Consider the following 20,644-nt stretch of genomic DNA (forward strand, 5'->3'; position numbering starts at 1 on the left):
ACAATAATAATATCAATAACAAACAATAAAAGAATGTGCAAATTTGCTTTCAAAGAAAATTAAGAAGAAATGTAAAGTGCACACTAAAGAATTAAAACAAACAACTTAGCTAACAAACAATAATAATAATAACAATAACAAACAATAAAATAACGTGAAAATTATGTATTGTAAAATATGTTACACATGTCAAATAATCAAAATATAATATGCTAAATAAACAAACAAATACATAACAATTACAAATTCACTTTGTCTCAAGAACTATTTACATTCCACTCCCTATCATCACACAAGGTTGGCCTACATATTAGCTCCTACTGGTTTCCATTTACAGTGCAATCCTTCTGGCCTTCCTCGCTGCAAAGTCATCAATCACATCATCATATGAAATCTGACCACCAACCTCATGGTTAATACTGATTACAGCCAGACCACTGAGGCGTTCTTGAGCCATGGTGGACCTCAGGTATGTTTTCAAGAGTTTTAATTTGGAAAAACTCCTCTCGGCTGAAGCTACTGTTACTGGTAGCGTTGCACTGATCCGCAGAGCAATACACAAGTTGGGATATATTTCGGTGAGCTGCTTTGTATGTATGAATTTCAACAACTCAAGAGTTGTCATGCTCTTTGATGGCAAGTCAGGTACATTTTCCAACTCCTGAGCCAGCTCCTTCCCATCCAAATCAGATTGCCCTCCATGGCTTAAGGTGTGTGCAAGTGCCTCTGCTTGCTTCATCAGCTCTTGGTGTGGCAGGTCTGGGAAGTTGTACAGAATGCCAAACTTGTCTTGCACATGTTCAAGAGTGGTAAACCTCTCCTTTTGTGCTGACACTGCAGCATCTACCACCACGTTAAAGAACGTTACCTCCAGATTTTGCAAGGCATTCCTCAATGGCTCATCAGGAGACTCATATGAGAAGTGCCTCTTTGTTGACTTCAGCCGCTTTTGCACAAGGACTGCATCCACATTCATGTCTTCACACATGTCCTTGGCTGATGTTTGTGCAGCCACAAAGCCTGTGGCTCTGTAGGATTTGAGAGCTTTTTCAGTCTTTTTCAGTAGACTTACTGCTACATCCACTTGCATTGTTTGGGACTGCAGGACTTTGCTCACCTGCTGAATTTGACTTAACATGTCATACCAGACCACTGTGCACAGTGAAAAGCGGAATGACCCCACTTCTTCTGCCAGAGACTGGGCTTCAATCCTGATGATTGGGTCTTTGGCCTGGTTTCTCACCTCAAGCAGTGTCTCTCTCACAGCTGCGGCTTCATATCGCAGAGGCTCCACAGCTTTCACTCTGCTCTCCCATCTGGTTTCTGACCACATTTTGAGTGAAAGGTTGACTTGTTTCTTGAGGATGGCCCATCTCTGTGTAGAGGCAGAAAACAGGCAGTATAGCTTCTGCACAATGCCAAAAAATGATATGGCATCTTTGGAGCTTTTGGCAGCATCAGCAATGACCAAATTGAGTGTATGTGCCCCACAAGGCACAAACAAAGCTCTTGGGTTCAACTGCAGTAGCCTGGCCTGTACTCCCTTGTTCTTCCCTCTCATATTTGCGCCGTTGTCATATGACTGTCCTCTGCAGTCATCAAAGGCAATCTGCAACTCCTCCAGCCTCTTCCAAATCAGGGCGGACAAACTTTCACCAGTGGACTCCTCTGCTACTAGGAATCCCATGAAGTGCTCTTTAATCTGGGGGTCTTCTTCCAGTGTCACAATTCTGATGACTACTGACAGCTGTTCAGTGTGGCTAACATCCGGGGTGCAATCTAAAATGAGGGAAAAGTACTTGCATTTCTTTATTTCTTGCACTATTGTTGATAGAATCTTTCCACTGATGCATTCAATCAACTCATTCTGAATGGTTTTGCCCAAGTAGCTGTGGTGGGATGTTTGACTTTTAATCTTGTGGATGTGGTCTTTCATCACTGGGTCAAACTGCGCCAAAAGCTCAACCTCTTTCAAAAAGTTTCCATTTGAAGGAGAGTATTTCTGTCTTTCCTCTCAATGCCATATTTCGCCCTGCCAGAGACTGTACAATAGCAACCAGTCGTGTCAGCACTGCTCTCCACCGACTCTTCTCTGCCTCAAGGAGGGCCTGCTCTTGTTTGTCTATTGTTGTACCTTGTTTTAATCGAACTGCCAATTCTTTCCATGACGCCAAATTGTTCAGGTGTTCCGGACTATTTTCATGGCTGGTCAAAGCAGCACTTGCATTTTTCCAATCCGACAGTCCTGCATTTGTTAAATGAATTTGTTTTGGAGATAAAAGTTGACAACAAAAACAAAAAAGACTGTTCTTCTTTTTTGAATATGTCACCCAACTTCTTTTGATCCTTTCTCCATTTACTAAGGTCCTGCTGAAGTACTGGTGGTGGCAACTTCTCCCATCATCTCTCCTTGGGAAAATGAAATCAGGTGTTATCTGATATGGTCCTCTCCGAACAAACTCTGTCCTCATTGTGTCTGTGAGATGTGAAGGGCAGTCAGCAGGATCGGTTGGTAGTGGATCGTCTGTCTTTGCTGCATCTGGAGGGCATGTGAAGCACATTTTCTCACCTCATATTCACAATATCTTCACACACACACACACACACACACACACACACACACACACACACACACACACACACACACACACACACACACACACACACACACACACACACACACACACACACACACACACACACACACACAACCCCAATTCCAAAAAGGTTGGGACAGTGTGTAAAATGTAAATAAAAACAGAAAGCAATTATTTGAAAGCATGAGGACAATTAGGTTTATAGCTAAACATCTTTACATTCATCAGGCACACACCTGAGAAGAGTGTATGGGTGGAATCTGTGGTGCAATCAGGATGAGATGCAGCAGGCTGTTCTGACGTTCCTTGCAGTGGTTCTGGGCCTATACATATATAGAGAACACACAAGAGCAAATATATTGGCTGGATTAGAAATGGCACGACAGTCATTTTTACATTCAATTATTTATCATCACATCAGGAACATCTATTGACATATTGTACTCACCAGAACAAACAGACACAGTGGTCAGTGGCAGGGTGGAATCAGTGGTCATCTCATCAGGATGAGCAGCTTGCTGTTCTGACGTTCCTTCATGTGGTTCTAGGTCTATAAATATAGAAAGAACACACAAGAGCAAATATATTGACTGGATTTCACATTCAATTATTTATCATCAGGAACATCAATTGACACATTGCACTTACCTGAGGAAGCCGGCACAGCTGAGGTGCATGGCGGTTCCTTGTCAACTGATGCAGCAGATGGTCCCAGATATTTTAAAAGTGAATCTAAAATGATATAACAAAATGTGTATTATCAACATTGAATCATTTCCATTTGTTAAATGTAGCTATTATTTAGTTAGTAAGCATTAGGACAGCCTGACAGGTCTGATTCAACTAATCAAGAGCTATGCCTATCTTATTAGAACAGTTGAATCAGGTGTGTTAGTTCTGGGTTGGAACGAAAACATTCAACAGGACTGGAGTTGAGAACCACTGAGCTAGTTAGCTAACGTTAGCGCACATTATGACAGGGTTGAATTTGGCAAATGTTTGACTCGGATAGTCAATGTGCTTTCTGAGGTAAACTTAACGTTAGCTAACGTTACCAACTAACTAACATTCCACCACACTGGCTAGCTCGCTACACCAAAACTAACATTGTTTTTATTACTAATATTTCTATTTCATGACACAAAGAAAATAGCCTTATGACAGTTTCGACTGAATGGCAATAACAAACGCTGGCTAGCTAACGTTGGCTTGGCTAACTAGCAAGATTACATGATCCATTCGCTAATGTTGACAATACAATCAAAATTGCATACCTTTCACCTTGGCACGTTTCTCTTCTTCTTCTTTTCTTCTGTTTTTATACTGCGCCCCAGATGGCTTTTGCCTCTTCATAGTTCTCTAACGTTAGTCTTTCTTTCCTCAACGCTCAATTTGATAAACACTTGACCGATACCCATCAATGCACAGCGCTCTAGCATGTTCTGACTGTGAACACCTAAAGCCGAGGCTCTCCGACCGACCGTTTTAGATTTTTGGCTCATTTTCCCTTATGTTAGAATTTTTTTTTTATGTAAGAATAATGGTTGCAGATATAGAGGGGGGGCGCCAAAACTGCGCCAAGCAAAAAAAAAAAAAAAAAAAAAAAAAAAAAAAATTGTTGCAATTTTTGGCGCCCCCCTCTGGGTGGTGCTCTAGGCAACCGCCTATATTGCCTGTAGGAAGCTCCGCCCCTGCCCGTAGGTAATGTAGCTGCTGAAGCTAGACCATCATCTCGGAGCAGCAGAGCCTTATTATACATCCATGAGCAGAGCCGACAGGCAGGAAGACTCGAGCACACAGCTCGTACTTCATTATAATATATATAAAAAAAGAACACCATGCGTGTCATGATGGCACATAACAGCTCACGGCCGCAGATTACTCCGGGTCCCAGCCCCCCCCAAACCCCAAAAATATTTGTATTGCAGATCTACATGAATCACACACACGACTTATTTTGGATTCAAAACGGCGAATTTCGCCGAAAGGTGACAAGTTTGCATCACTGAACATAGACAGAGCACAACTGAAACATAACATCTGAAACGATGTAACAACATAATACACTTGTGGGGATGCTTGGGATGTGAGGAGTGAGGGACACGGCTTAGAACGGGCGTGTCGCCTGGCAGGACAGGAGAGTGTGTGCACCAGTCTGCCTTGATCTATGAAATCATGTCCGTGACACTCACTGCTGCCCACAGCTGTTTTATAGAAGGAAATTCCTTCACTTCATGAAAGTGTTTTAACCACACACACCTCTACACACACATGACGGGTGTTATTTTCCCCATAAGGAACAAGTCGCTGCAAATTATCCCGCTTATTACACGGCCAAATTCTCAACAAAGTAACGACATGACTCCCAATATTAATTGAAATGCTTTTATGGATTTAGAAAATGTCTTTTATTAATTAAAAAAATTGTTGTATGTATTGATTTAAAAAATATTTGTATGTATTGATTTAAATTGACATGCATCCGCTAAGAAAAATAGTCCGTTGTTACAGTTTTTTAAACAGTCTGAATGAAACGGCAGCTCTCAGCTGTGTATTTACACAACTAATGGCCCATCAACCACAGCTCTCTCCCCTCCTCCCCCCTTGATCTTTCTTCTCCAGCAGCTAAATTAACGGTAGGTTACTCTGAGTGACAAGCTTACAGTTAGACACAACACTGTCATTGCAAGTGACCCTCAGTTAGTTGACTTTTATGTTCAACTGCTAAATTCGTTACTGATAAAAAAAGGGCTTCTACTGTACCTAATTACCTTAACACTAGAACCGCCAGAGGTTTTTGTATAGGCCTACCTAAACCTGTCAAATCCCGCTATTAGAATGCAATTTTTAACAACCTAGGGTGCTACATGACACACTTTCTGGAAAAGTCAGGGACTGGGAGACTTTAATATTTTATTGAAAAAAAGTTACATTGCACACACACAACACACATCACACAAATTGACCCGATTGGCGGTTCTAGTATTAAATAAACTCACAAATTAATGAAACCAGTTCAATACGCATTATTCTTATTCTTATCATTCTTTATGAGCGCAGAAATAGTCTTAAAACCAGATCTGTTTTTTAAATGAAATCTGACGGCAGGCAGTTAGCTCTGATCACCTATGACAAATGCGCCGCACCTAATCGCTGGCCATTCAGCCACAGACACTGTTCGAAATGGGGGGGAGCTAGGAGGAGCTTGGCTCCCCCGAAGAGGGAGGGAGCTCCCCTGAAGGCTGACTTTGAGATAAATAGGGGGAGCCCAAAACAGTTGTGCATATTTGTGTCACACAGATTAGAAATGTTGAGTTTCTGTAAATAACAGTTCTTAAAATAAATAATAGTTATTGTTCATTACAGTTTCTGAATATTTGTTTTATATTTGTGAATATGTCTGGGTGTTGCCATCTGTATGTGGCGGCGCTGCATTCTTACTTACGTTGCTATGATTATGGCGGTGATGCCGGCGCGGTATTTGAAATGTTCATATTGATATTTTTTTAACTCTGGCTGTGTAATAAAAAAATATGGCAAAACGAAAACAGACAAGCGTCACAGCTTTTGGATTCACAAGCAAAGAAGCGAAGGAGTCTAAAAATGACAACGTGAACGGAAAACAACTTTTAGTTGGCCGGCTGTAAGCGGCGTTAGGGTCGAGTTTGACAGCTCCACACCGAGGGAGAGGCCTGCCGATGCGGAGCCTGAAGAGGCTTCAACAACGGCCACATCCGCCGGCATAGTGACACCGTCTGTATTAGTAGAAGAGTGTTTTTATAGCAATTGATCGCATCCGCGCTGCTGCGCCAGTCAACAGAGCGTGCGTGTAACATATTTAGTAGCAGGATGTGCTCTGAAAAATAGGGCTCCCCGAAAGCAAATGGGTAATTCGAAAACTGACAGAGCTCCCTCTATACAAATCAAACTGTAGAAGGTGTGAAAGCACCTATTGTTTTAAATAATGGTCGGAATGTGACCTGTGAGCCTTCTGAATTACCGTGGGACAGCACATTCTAAACTAAAATGTTCAATCAATAAAGCAACATCTTATCTTATCTTAATAATATCTTCATATTAATAATAATAATAAATCATACAGTATGTGTCCGAAAGGGAGCAGGAAGAAGCAAACACAAAAATATACTGCATATTAAAGCAAACGATTGTAAAGGTTAAAGTATGAGCATAACAAATAAAGAAGTGTAATGTAAACATTTACATTATAATTATGATTATTTAATATATAAAGACTATATATTATTGAATTACAAGATTAGATATACTTTAGTTGATCTAAAATATTGATGTGTTCAAATGCTCTTCAAAACACAACTGAAAGTCCATGAAACTTGTCTTTCTGTATTTGTGAATGAAGCGCCATCTCCTGGTTAAAACCTGAAATTGAAAATCTGGCAACGCCCTCTTGGAAAATAGTAAGAGGGCTTAACATTCCTCTATACTGGTCTTTGGCAGGCCGTAGGCAGGAAGCTGTAAGCTGGAGTCCGAAATTCAGTGCTCCATCTGTACAGGGGTCCCTCAGGGCTCTGTTCTTGGTCCCCTCCTTTTCTCCTTGTACACAAACTCGCTCGGATCAGTCATTAGCCCGCATGGTTTTTCGTACCACTGCTACGTTGACGACTCCCAATTAATTATGTCCTTTCCCCGCTCAGAGACCCAGGTCGTCGCACGCATCTCTGCTTGTCTAGCTGACATCTCTCAGTGGATGTCTGCTCATCACCTCAAGCTCAACCTTGACAAGACTGAACTGCTTTTCCTTCCGGGAAAAGATTGTCCCACTCTTGACCTAACAATCAACATCGGTACCTCTGTTGTTTCCCCGACTCAGACTGCAAGGACTCTGGGTGTGATCCTAGATAACAAACTGTCCTTCACTGCAAACATTGCTGCTACAACCCGCTGCTGCTGCAGATACACACATTACAACATCAGGAGGATACGTCCCCAGCTGTCCCAGAAAGCAACACAGGTTCTGATCCAGGCTCTCGTCCAGACTACTGCAACTCCCTCCTGGCTGGTCGACCTGCATGTGCCATCCGACCTCAGCAGCTCATCCAGAATGCAGCGGCTCGTCTGGTCTTCAACCTTCCAAAATGTTCCCACACCACGCCGCTCCTCCGCTCCCTTCACTGGCTTCCAGTAACTGCTAGAATCCACTTCAAAACATTGGTACTTGCATACCATGCTGCGAATGGATCTGGCCCTTCCTGCATCCAGGACATGGTTCAACTGTACACCCCAGCACGTGCACTTCGCTCTGCATCAGCCAAACAGCTCGCTGCACCCTCACTGCGAGGGGGACCCAAGTTCCCATCAGCAAAAACACGTTGGTTTGCTATCCTGGCTCCAAAATGGTGGAATGAGCTCCCCATTGAAATCAGGACAGCAGATAGCTTGCACATCTTCCGGCGTAGACTGAAAACTAATCTCTTTCGACTCCACTTCGAGCGATAGAATTACTAACAAAGAACTTCTAACAGAGCAATTATATACTAATGAAGGACTGGCTTATCTATAGCCAGTTGAGTAGCACTTGAAATGTTTGGCTCTATGAAACCTGATGTACTTACTTATATGATTCTGTTTTCTTCAAGGTTGTGTCTTCCTGGTCGAATGCACTTATTGTAAGTCGCTTTGGATAAAAGCGTCAGCTAAATGCAATGTAATGTAATGTAATGTAATGTGAAGCAGCCATTGTATTTGCTGGCATTAACATTATTAGCATTAGCATTAGCACAGCGCACCAACAGAGAGAGACTAACTTATCGCAACACAAAAAAAAAATGGGAGCGGTGGAGATAAGGAGGTGTCGGCGTTCTGCCGATTTACTCGGAAGTTCTGATGAACTAAGTACTGGGAACTAAGTACAGCAAAGTACTTGGTGTGAAAGCGCCTTATGTTATTGCTGTATGCTTCAGGTTCTTATAGCAAGTTATGTGCCGTTAATTGTTCTATAATAATACAGATCTGAACTCGAAACACATTCAGGTTCTCAGAATAAACCCATGAAAAATAAACATCACTTGAGAGACTGAACTGGCTATTAGAAGCCCCCAGTTTACAGGAAGTGATGTGGTCATGAGGTATTTCGGTAACACAGAGGGTGTTTCTCAATGTCAATGAAGGATCCTTCAGAGCCACTATTTCAAGGATGCTACATCATCGAATTCCGCCGAAGGACTGTTCCAATGTACAGGATCCTTGGAATTCTACCAAGGACTGAGTCCTTCGTTGCGGGGAATTTCGAGGATGCACATGTGTATCCTCGGCTGTCTTAAAAGCCCCACAATGCTTTGCGCATGGACCAATTTCCCAAATCTTTGGCGGAAAATGGCTGAATCCAGACAGTAAACATTTAAATGTAAGTATCTTCAGTGGCGTAGTAAATGTGCACATGACTTGTGTTTAAAGTTTATAGTCCGTTTGAGTTTTGCCCATGTGAACGCAAACCGAACCTTCTGAAAAATGAAACAATGGAACAAACTGTGGTCTGGTGTGCACCAGGGAAGCGGACTATTAGGTGTGAATGAGACCTAAGAGCGTTTTGCACCTAAATAAATATTTTGTTTTGACTTTGCCTCTTTTGTTGATATGTGTGGTTTATGCTACAATGTGTACCAATATGTGTAAAAAAGGTTTGCAGACATCAAGTATGATGTGAATACAAATGTTATTATTGATTGGTGATGGCGATTTTATGATTATCTTATGGCTACTTATCCCCCAAGACTTTCTCAAGGCTGCAAACAGAAGGATAACGTTTTATGTTAGTTTAGTGGTTCTGTCCTGGAGAGATGATCATTTTACAAAATACAGTTACTCAAGTACATCTTCGAGTTATGAGTCTTCAAACGAATCGCGTTCAATTTAAGGCGGGGCCTCTCATATGACGCACACCTGCACACTTGCAAGCCTGTTCCATTCTTCATTCTCCGAATGCCAGGAAGGATTCTTGCGTAGCCTCTGAAGGAACTGACTTGGAAGGACATGTCCTACCAAGGAAGCGTCCTCGACTTTGAGAAACACCCAGAGTGCTGAGGAAGTACCTAGTTATTCATCCAAAGTTGGTTGTCACGGTGACATCGCAGAGAGGAGGAGGCTGCTGTGGGTTCTCTTAATGACCACAGGATTTATTCAATAAACGCCTTGTTTCTTAATGCTCTGATTACACTTCCTTCCTCTCACTGCCACACACACACACACGTATACAGACACGCACACAAACACATGCAATGCAATTGAGGTGGTGACCTTGTGATAACCTATGTTCATCGTTCAATGACCATGCCCCAACACACACACACACACACACACACACACACACACACACACACACACACACACACACACACACACACACACACACACACACACACACACACACACACACACACACACACACACACACACACACACACACACACACACACACACACACACACACACACACACAGAGAGAGCTTGGACATTACTATAGTGTTGGATACTACAATGACAAAGATTGAATATATTAATCAGTGGTCAGACTCACACCACTTCAATGGCCATTGAGACTGAGTAAATGGGGGGGGACACAAGCTGCACACGCCTATTCAAAGAGATACACAGGAAGGGGTCAGAGGTCAATGATTCAGAAGTAAGAGAAAAGGTGAAGTCACTGAAACGCCACGATCGGACTCCTTTGTTTACTTCAGGAACTGAGTGATATCACTATGTAACACTCACACTTCTATTGGCTAGCGCTCCAACACATTGTACATGATAAGCTGAGGGGCGGGACATCTCTGAGGGGTTGACCAATCACAACAGAGCCAGCCAGCTAACCAATGAGAGCAGACTGGGCTCTGGTTTCAGACAGAGGGTGAAAAGAGGTGCTGCAGCACAGGCAGTATGAGACAAATAAAGAGCTTTTTGAACATTAAAGCATGGAGACATGTCACAGTAGAGACACACACTACATACTGATATGAACCTGAACATGAGCACATTATTGAGATTCTATTAAATTGGAAATCCTATGGAACAGCAGCAAACCAAGAACAAAACATTAATTCATAAAACTATCAAAAGAAATGGGCTGCAGCACATTTAGGGAACGTAATGCTTTAATGCTCACACACAAGATGGAGTAACATTGAGGAGATGTTCCACTAACGGTTCTGCTTTTCTCTAATTATAGAAAGGTATACATGGTTTTTGGGAAATTCCTTAATAGAGAACTATGAAATATGTGAGCATAGTTCTCTAAATCAAATCCCGTTTATAATATTAACTGGAAAATGAAGAGATAAAGGACAAAGTTATTATCTTATCAACTTAGAAAACTCAAAATAGAAACATCTTGTAAATAAAATACATTTATTGGAAAAATTATCCTTGAAAATGAAAAAAATAGGGTCATATCTTTCCGAGAAGGGTTAGGTACACACAACATTACTATCCTCTGGTTACATGTGACCGTCAATGTATATTACAATTAATTATGTATACAGTGGGGGAAAAAAGTATTTAGTCAGCCACAAATTGTGCAAGTTCTCCCACTTAAAAAGATTAGAGAGGCCTGTAATTTTCATCCTAGGTATACCTCAACTATGAGAGACAAAATGAGAAAATAAAATCCAGAAAATCACATTGTCTGATTTTTAAAGAATTTATTTGCAAATTATGGTGGAAAATAAGTATTTGGTCAATAACAAAAGTTCATCTCAATACTTTGTATACCCTTTGTTGGCAATGACAGAGGTCAAACGTTTTCTGTAAGTTTTCACACACTGTTGCTGGTATTTTGGCCCATTCCTCCATGCAGATCTCCTCTAGAGCAGTGATGTTTTGGGGCTGTCGCTGGGCAACACGGACTTTCCACTACCTCCAAAGATTTTCTATGGGGTTGAGATCTGGAGACTGGCTAGGCCACTCCAGGACCTTGAAATGCTTCTTACGAAGCCACTCCTTCGTTGCCCGGGCGGTGTGTTTGGGATCAGGTGCCATTAATACAGTTAACAAGTGGAGGACAGAGGAGGCTCTTAAAGAAGAAGTTACAGGTCTGTGAGAGCCAGAAATCTTGTTTGTTTGTAGGTGACCAAATACTTATTTTTCCACCATAATTTGCAAATAAATTCTTTAAAGATCAGACAATGTGATTTTCTGGATTTCTTTTTCTCGTTCTGTCTCTCATAGTTGAGGTATACCTAGGATGAAAATTACAGGCCTCTCTCATCTTTTTAAGTGAGAGAACTTGCATAATTGGTGGCTGACTAAATACTTGTTTGCCCCACTGTATGTTATCTGTTAATCAACTCCTAGAAATAGATGTTATATCTCTCACAGGTTCCGCCCTCTACTGGACTCTATGGGTACTGCGCTTGACCTCACTATTCAAGCTTTCACCTACTGCAGGGGTCGGCAACCCGCGGCCCTCGAGCCGCATGCAGCCCTTTAAGCCCTCTGCTCTGGCTCCCTTGAGCTTAGACAAAAATAAGAAGGAAATAAAATAAAAGTATTTGTCGGACTATTTATATTTTGTTGCATGGTTGAAAATGTTTCGTATCTTGTATTTTGAGGTGATACTGTGACACATAAATAAAAAACAAAACGATTTTAATTAGGTCAACAAAAATATGCGTCACATCCTGCTACGGTCCCGCGCCAGCGCCTTTTCCTGCGGGTGAATAGCCTGACCCCCGGCTCGATGAGCGAACTATTGATAAATGAAAGAAAAGTACCGGAGGAACACAGGATTTAATTCTGCGTGGACAGAGTTATATGCTTTCACAGCAAACGATGCTGGTTTACCGGTATGTTTGATATGTAGAGAGAAGTTTTCCCGGGTCGCCGAGGATGCTGGCGTTGTTTGTTCGCCGCTCCTCCGCCCCAAATATTGTTCTTTAGTCCAGACCAGAACCTCTCCTGTCTGGCTCTCTACTTTTGAAACGTCAGTTATCAGCAAAAATAGCAACATCTCTATATCGAATCGACACAGATCTTTGTGTTGTCATCTCCTACCTGCTGGCTCTTTCCTGCTCATCGGTCCCTAGCCCGCTAGCTAGCTAGCATTATCAGACCTAGCAGGCTGCTACCTAGATGCTCCTCGGCTCCCTGAAGTCTGCTGAGCTAACAATTCTGTCTCCACCCCAACTCCACCCCAACTCCACCCTAACTCCACCCTAACTCCGTGGCTCGTGTGGGTCTTCCCATCCCGCTGCGATCAGCCGGCTTCCCCGCTGACATCGTCTCTCCCTGCCGCCTACAGCCGGTGGCTATCAAGCTAGCTAACAAGCTAGTAGGCTGGTCACCCGGCTCCAACTCTGCACCAGGCTGTCAGCCCCTCCTACGATTCTCCTCCGGAAACCACTGGAATCATTCTCCTGATATGCTGTGGATTATCGCTCTCATTTTATCTGGACTCACACCGCTCCTTCTTCCACGGTCATCCGGCTCCTAGTCTCTGCTGCCCGGGTCCCCAGCATTAGCTAGCTCCGTGCTAGCGCCACTTCACGGGAACATGCCGCCGCTCCAGACCCGGCGTCATGGGCGGGCCCCATGGGGCCGGGCCCGCCCATCCAGGATTTGGGCCCGCCCATACAGATTTGGGCCCGCTGTTTTAATCAGGGCTGAATACAATATATTAATTGTTTTATTATTAGGCCTATGTGTATTGTTGTTACTTGTAGGGCTTTGTCCTAATATTTATTTTTGTTTTAAACTATGTTGAAAGGTTGGTTTAATATCATTTTTTTTATTTTGCTATGAAATTCTGAATAAAATTCTGAATGAAAGGCTGCGCGCGAGACTGGTTTTTTCGCTGGGTTGAGTCGTGTGGGTTTTTGATTGAGATGCGGCACAGCAGCCTGTCAGTTTACTCTTGCTAGATTAGTTTGGCTATTATCATTTATATTTATCTACAACAATGGATATCAGGAAGTGGTTCACGAAAGGAATATGGCAACTCAGCGCCAGATGCAAGCACATTAGAAGAAATCAGTTACGTTACCAACGAGCTAGCAAGCCAGCCAGGCACAAGGGAGGCTGGCAATCAATTATATTTTGAAGAGAAATTGACTCTCAAGCCGGCCCTCTCACAAACTGCTCTGTGCGCAAGCAGACCGCTGCACACGTTCTCTGCCTCGCTCAATCTCCCTTCCTCTCCATCGCTCAACCTTATTCCATCTCTCCACCCTGTGTGCGCTCCTCAAGTTTGCCTGCATGCTTGCCCAAGTTGGCACAGCGTTACAAATGCGCCACAAAACCAACCAATGGATGTAGCCTATAATAAGACCGTCAACAGCCAATGGCAACCTAAAACCCCTCTATTTCCGTAACAACAATTCACGAGCCCCTCCCTCCTCCCCCCCCCCCCCATTGACAAATCTCGAGCATCTAACAACCCCCCCCCGTTGACAATTCAGATTTCCCGGGATGTGTACGTTTCGGGGTGGGGCCCGCCCTGGTAAATCAAATGCCCGCCCAGAGACGTATGTCTGCCGCCGGGTCTGCGCCGCTCTACTCCCTGTCAGATCTCCACTCCTTTAATAACCGCCTGCCTCCGGACTGCATGGACGTCCTCGCAGATAATGAAATACTCCGCAAACGCCGTCCTCAAAACAGAGGCTCTGGCCTAAGTTTTTATTTCATTCCACGTCTCCACACTCCATCCCGTCCATTCGGTCCTGTCACACGCCCACACTACGCCATCACAACAAAAAACACGTGAATCTGACCAATCTCCTTCCACTCCCCCGGTCCACACAACCCCCCCCAATGCAACGTCACCTCAGAGCAGCCCTGCTCAACACACGCTCCGTCCACAATAAAAGCCACATTCTGAATGAATTCATTAAAGACAATAAACTGGACTTTCTGTATCTGACCGAAACATGGCAAAAGCCCCTGGACTATTTTTCTTTAAATCAAATCACCCCAGCAGGATTCACATACATTGACAAACCTCGCCCACAAGGGCGGGGTGATTGTATAGCTGCTATTATCAGAAAGGAAATAAAAGCTACCATAATCCCCATCCCTGATGCTTCTTCATTTGAACACCTGATCTTTAAACTCTCTGGTCCCACTCCCCTGGTCACAGCCATCATCTACCGTCCCCCGAAGCCAAACCCCTCCTTTCTCTCCGACCTCTCTTACATTCTCACTCAGCTTTCTGCCATATCCCCATCTGTTCTCCTCTTATGTGATTTTAACATTCATGTTGCCGACCCGACCTGCAAATATGCCTCTGAATTTAAGGAAACCCTTCACTGCTGCAACTTCTCTCAACACATCAACTTCCCAACAAACAGCCGTGGTCACATCCTGGACTTGGTCTGCTCCACTGGTCTCACCATCCATCATCTGTCCAGCCTCAATCTCCACGTCTCTGATCACCTGGCCATCATCATGGACATCAACATCCCCATCCCCACCCAAAAGCAAAAATGCACAATAACCTACAGAAACCTCAAATCCATCTCACCTTCAGCAATCACTGCCTCCATTACCAGCAAGATGGCTGTCTCCCCCCCCCCCCCACTTTCTGAAAACCCATCTGAACTTGTGGACTATTATAACAGCACCCTCTCCTTCTGTCTCAATGAACTGGCCCCCACAAAAACTAAAAATGTCTCTTTCATACACTCCGCCCCCTGGTATACCCCCGAACTCCGTCAAATGAAATCAAGGAAACGTCAATTTGAACGCCAACACAAGAAAACAACACTAACAGTCCATCTTCAAATCTACAAAGACTATCTCCAGCAGTACAGTAATGCACTCAAAGCAGCCCGGTCTAATTACTACTCACAACTCATTCAGTCTGGCTCCAGCAACCCCAAGCGTCTCTTCTCCACCATCAGCAAACTTCTCAAACCCTGTGACAACGCCACCTCGTCCTTCACCACGGAACAGTGCAACTCCTTCCTTTCGTTTTTCAAAACCAAAATCAGCAACATTTACAGCAATCTGATACCCTCATCAGCACCCCCCACCTCCCCTCCTGGCTCCCCCCCTTCACCTCACAGCCCCTGTCCCACTTCTCCCCTGTGACCCCCATGCAACTGTCCCACTTCATGACTGGAATTAACTCCACCTGTACACTTGACCCAATGCCCTCCAAATTTGTTAAAGAGAGCCTCCCTGCCATCTCCCAGCTCTTCGCCACCATCATTAACTCCTCCCTCAGATCTGGATCAGTTCCCCCCTCTCTCAAACTGGCTGCTGTCACACCCATTCTCAAAAGACCTGGACTCACACCTGACATCATGTCCAACTTCCGGCCCATCTCAAATCTCCCCTTTCTGTCAAAAATACTTGAACGTGTCATTGCCTCACAACTAAAATCCCACCTCAGCTCCAATAACCTCTTTGAGCCATTTCAATCCGGTTTCCGATCAAAACACAGCACAAAAACAGCTCTTCTGAAAATGAAAAACGACCTCCTCCTCTCCTCTGACTCCGGCAACCTGAACATCCTCATCCTTCTCGACCTCACCGCAGCATTCAACACCATCAACCACACCATCCTGCTGTCCCTCCTCGAATCATCACTCAACATCACTGACACTGCACTCTCCTGGCAGAAATCCTACCTCACCGACAGACATCAGTTTATCAACATCAACAACTGCTTCTCCTCCACTGCTCCTCTGTCCCAAGGCGTCCCCCAGGGTTCGGTGCTTGGCCCCCTCCTCTTCATCCTTTACATGCTCCCCCTTGGCAAAATAATTCGTCGCCACAACCTTCAATTTCACTGCTACGCCGATGACATCCAACTTTATATCTCAACAAAAACCATCACCCCCGCAACACACTCCACTCTCACCAACTGTCTCTCAGAAATAAAAGCATGGATGCAAACAAACTATCTCCAACTGAACAGTGCCAAATCAGACATCATCATCATCGGCCCCCCATCCCGTATCAAAGACATCCAGAATTTCAACTTCACCATTGACAGCCACACTCTATCCCCCCCCCCCTCACATCCGAAACCTCGGAGTCATTTTCGACAGTCAGCTCAAATTCAACCACCACATCAACAGGACCGCCTTTTTCCACCTCAAAAACATTGCCCGTCTCTGCCCATCACTCTCCTCCTCTGCTGCTGAAACCCTGATTCATGCATTCATCACTTCACGACTCGACTACTGCAATAGCATCCTCTATGGCATACCATCCAACCTCCTCAATAAACTCCAACATATCCAGAACTCTGCTTCCCGCCTCCTCACCCTCACCCGCTCCCGAGACCACATCACTCCCATCCTCAAGAACCTCCACTGGCTCCCCGTCCGTCAAAGAATCCACTTCAAAGTCCTCCTCATTACTTACAAAGCCCTCAACAATCAGGCCCCCCCTACCTCACAGACCTGCTAAACCACCACACCCCTTCCCGCTGCCACCGCTCATCAGAAGCCAACCTCCTATCCATCCCCACCCGCACCAATCACCGGACCTGGGGGGACAGAGCCTTCTCCGTTGCTGCCCCCTCCCTCTGGAACTCACTCCCACAACCCATCAGAGACTGCACCGACCTCACCACCTTCAAAAAACTCACAAAAACTCACCTCTTCAATCTGGCTTTTCATGTGTGATTGTTTTTGTATTATTTGACTTTAACTTTAACTATATATTTATTTGTTGTTCCTTTCTTCTCTTTTCTTTTCTCTTCACTATTATCTGTAAAGCGTCTTTGAGCACCTGTAAAAGCGCTAACAAATTAAATCTATTATTATTAGAAGTTGTCAACGGTGCTGCAGCCTTTACGTATCGAGGAACAACACGGGAGAGGAAGACAACTGACGATCTTCAGTCATAATTCAATGGGGTATGTAATTTATTTCAGAAAACACTTTTTGTTATATTCCATGGAATGCTGTTAACATCCCGATAGCAATAAATATCTTAAATGCTTTGACAGTAAACACACAGAGTTTACCGGGGAAAAGACCCAGAGTTTACCGGAGAAAGAGACTAGCTGCTAACGGAGCTAACAGCTGTCCGATTGTCAGCTCCGGGAAGAGCCAACAATCAGACAAATCTCTAGTGACAACAACAAAAAAACATGCCGGGAAATAATCCAAAACAGAAGAAAGACGAGCAAGAGAATGAAGAAGATAAAGGGAAGATGAGGCTCGTAAGTCAAACAGCTATACAGCTTGCCGGAAATGAGCCACCTGACAATAAAAAAGAGGGAGGTAACGATGTAACAAATGCCAATAAAACACCAGATGAAGACTCCTGGGTATGCAATATCAGCCAAGTCATATTCGTTGAGGTCAGCATAAAGATACTAGAATGTGAAAATTGCAATAAACACACATGTGCAAAATGTCTGAAACTAACAAATGCACAGTATGCAGTCACACGGCGTGATGACTTGATGTGGCTGTGTAGTAAGCAATGCCAGGATAAAACCCGCAAGGCACTGAAGGATTCAAAATCAGAGGAACTGTTGGAAAACAAGAAACAAGAAACAATTTCACCACCTGAATTAGTAAAAAGATTGGACGCACTAGAGGAGATGATAATTAAGCAAGCAGAGAAACAACAAAACTACACCAGAGAGCTTATCGCACAGCTCATCTCCCAAGACATACCAGTTTGCCCACCTAAGGAGGGAGACAGTGACTCTGTAACTGTGGATGATACTTCACCTACGTGGTCAGATGTTGTCAGGAAGAAAACAATACACGATAAGGTACTAGTCAAATCGGCAATCAGGGAGTTTACGAGAGAACAACAGTCAGAAGAGAGCAGAGAGAAAAACATTGTTATACACAGATTACAAGAAAGTGAGGACGAAAATATAGATGCCAGGAAACGGCATGATGAAGATACGATAAACGATCTGATATAAAACGAGTTAGGAATCGAAGGGGTTTTGGCATCAAAGGTGATACGCCTCGGGACTCGAGAACCGGAAAAAAACAGACCAATGCTGATTACCACAAATTCCACTTTCGAGAAACGAAAAATAATGTCAAATTGAATTGAATTGAAGAACGCATCAGCAAAGTTCAAGTTAATAAGTGTGGCAAACGACCTCTCCAAAGAAGAACGGGAACAGAGGAACGACCTTGTTGAGAAAGCAAAAATCCAAATGGAAGAGGACGGAACAAACATGTGGCGGTTCAAAATACAAGGACCAGTGTGGGACATGAAAGTTGTTTGGCAAAAAATCAAACAAAATTAAAACATGACAGAATCCACAAATACATAAATAATAACAACTCAGAGAGTAGTAGAGGACTTTCTAAGGGCCTTCAATGTCTTTACACTAATGCAGATTATGTTATGAATAAGAGAAATGAACTGGTAGCAAACATTGATAAATATGACCCAGATATTATAGCTATTAGTGAAGCACTTCCAAAAAACCCAGAAGTACCAATCCAATTATGTGAATTGAACATCAGTGGATATGACATTTTCAGCAATCTAAATGAGGGTAGAAGAGGTGTCTGTATCTACACTAAATCCTACCTCAGAGCAGTACCTAAGACCTTGAAGGGCTGTACATCTACAGAATCTGTGTGGTGTGAAATAAAACTCCGCGATACGGACTGTCTTCTGGTTGGATGTGTCCACCGGTCAACAAACTGTCAAGATATTGGCAACTCTGAAAATAAAAGTTTAGTTGAAGAAGCTTCCTCACCAAACCGCAGCCACGTTTTAATTATGGGAGACTTTAACTATCCTGAAATTGGTTGGCAATCCATACGGGCACCAGAGAGTGAAAACCACCCTGCATCCATGTTCCTTGAATGCTTGAGAAACTGCTACATATTTCAACATGTAACAAAACCAACTCATGCAAGAGGAAACCAAACCCCACACGTGCTTGACCTAATTATCACAAATGAGGAGGGAATGGTTGAGGATCTAAGCCATGAAGCACCACAAGGAAAAAGTCACCATGACTGCCTGTCTTTCAAATTTCTCTGCTACCATGAGATATGCGATAATCCAAACCGCAAGTTCATCCTTGATAAAGGACATTATGAAGGCCTGAAACAGGAAATGATTGGGACAGACTGGGCACAGACCTTTGATAACAAGTCAGCTTCAGCACAGTGGGAGGCCATGGAAGAAAAAATCCTAACAAGTTGCAAGAGGCACATCCCTATGTCATCGGGAAAAAGTAAGAAAAATCGCTCTACTCCGGAATGGATAAATGATAGAATCAAACATCAAATCAAATCAAAAAGTGCAGCTTACACCTTACAAAGGTTATCTGGTACAGAGAGTGACCGTTGTTCCTATGCAAAATTGTGCAACCAAGTTAAATGGGAGTGTCGGAAAGCTAAAAGAGAGCATGAAATAATCCAAAAGCTTTTTATAAATATGCCAGAAGCAAGCTAAAAGCCAATGCCACAGTCAGAGATCTGAAAAAGGCTAATGGCAGCCTGGCTCAAAATGACAAGGACAAAGCCAATACACTAAATTCCTTCTTTGCTAGTGTGTTCACAAAGGAGGACATCTCATCAATACCAGACTTCCAGGACAGACCATTTAATACTACACTAAATAAATTGGACTTCACATCAAAGGACATCCATAAAAAACTATCGAACTTAGATGTCTCAAAAGCATCAGGACCGGATGGCATCTATCCCAGGATTCTCAAAGAACTGTGTGACGAACTAGATAAACCCTTACATACTATATTTAAAAAATCACTTGATGAAGGTGTGGTACCACAGCCTTGGAAGGATGGTCATGTAACTCCTATATTCAAAAAAGGTGACCGAAGCAATCCTGGAAACTATAGGCCTGTCAGCCTTACATCAGTAGTATGCAAACTCCTTGAATCCTTGAATGCGTGATGCCGTCATAGAACATCTTGACTCAAACAACCTATTATCAGACTGCCAACACGGCTTCTTCCAGGGCAGATCCTGTTCAACCCAGCTCCTGACCTGCCTTGACATATGGTCTCGTACCCTGGACGAGAGAGGAAGTCTTGATGCCATTTATTTGGATTTCCAGAAAGCATTTGTTTCTGTACCTCACAAAAGATTACTGAAGAAGCTCTA

General features: G+C 43.5%; 1 protein-coding gene across 4 annotated transcripts; it reads right to left on the reverse strand.

Moving 5' to 3' along the window:
• Nucleotides 1–264: 264 nt before the first annotated feature.
• On the reverse strand, nucleotides 265–4,184 carry LOC307032264 (zinc finger MYM-type protein 1-like). Of its 4 annotated transcripts, XM_079670120.1 has the most exons (5): nucleotides 3,872–4,184; nucleotides 3,246–3,329; nucleotides 3,046–3,147; nucleotides 2,834–2,920; nucleotides 265–2,539 (listed from the first exon to the last, which is right to left on the reverse strand). In XM_079670120.1, the coding sequence occupies exon 5, from the start codon at nucleotides 1,934–1,936 to the stop codon at nucleotides 332–334; it is 1,605 nt and encodes a 534-aa protein (XP_079526246.1). In that variant the 5' UTR covers nucleotides 1,937–2,539; nucleotides 2,834–2,920; nucleotides 3,046–3,147; nucleotides 3,246–3,329; nucleotides 3,872–4,184; the 3' UTR covers nucleotides 265–331. The 4 variants fall into 4 exon arrangements, with proteins under 4 accessions (XP_079526246.1, XP_079526245.1, XP_079526247.1 ...); XM_079670119.1 differs by having other exon boundaries at nucleotides 265–2,585; nucleotides 3,246–4,184; XM_079670122.1 differs by lacking the exon at nucleotides 265–2,539 and having other exon boundaries at nucleotides 2,594–2,920.
• Nucleotides 4,185–20,644: the final 16,460 nt, after the last annotated feature.

This window comes from Notothenia rossii (genome assembly GCF_949606895.1).
Source record: "Notothenia rossii genome assembly, chromosome: 3".
NCBI classification, from domain to species: Eukaryota; Metazoa; Chordata; class Actinopteri; order Perciformes; family Nototheniidae; genus Notothenia; species Notothenia rossii.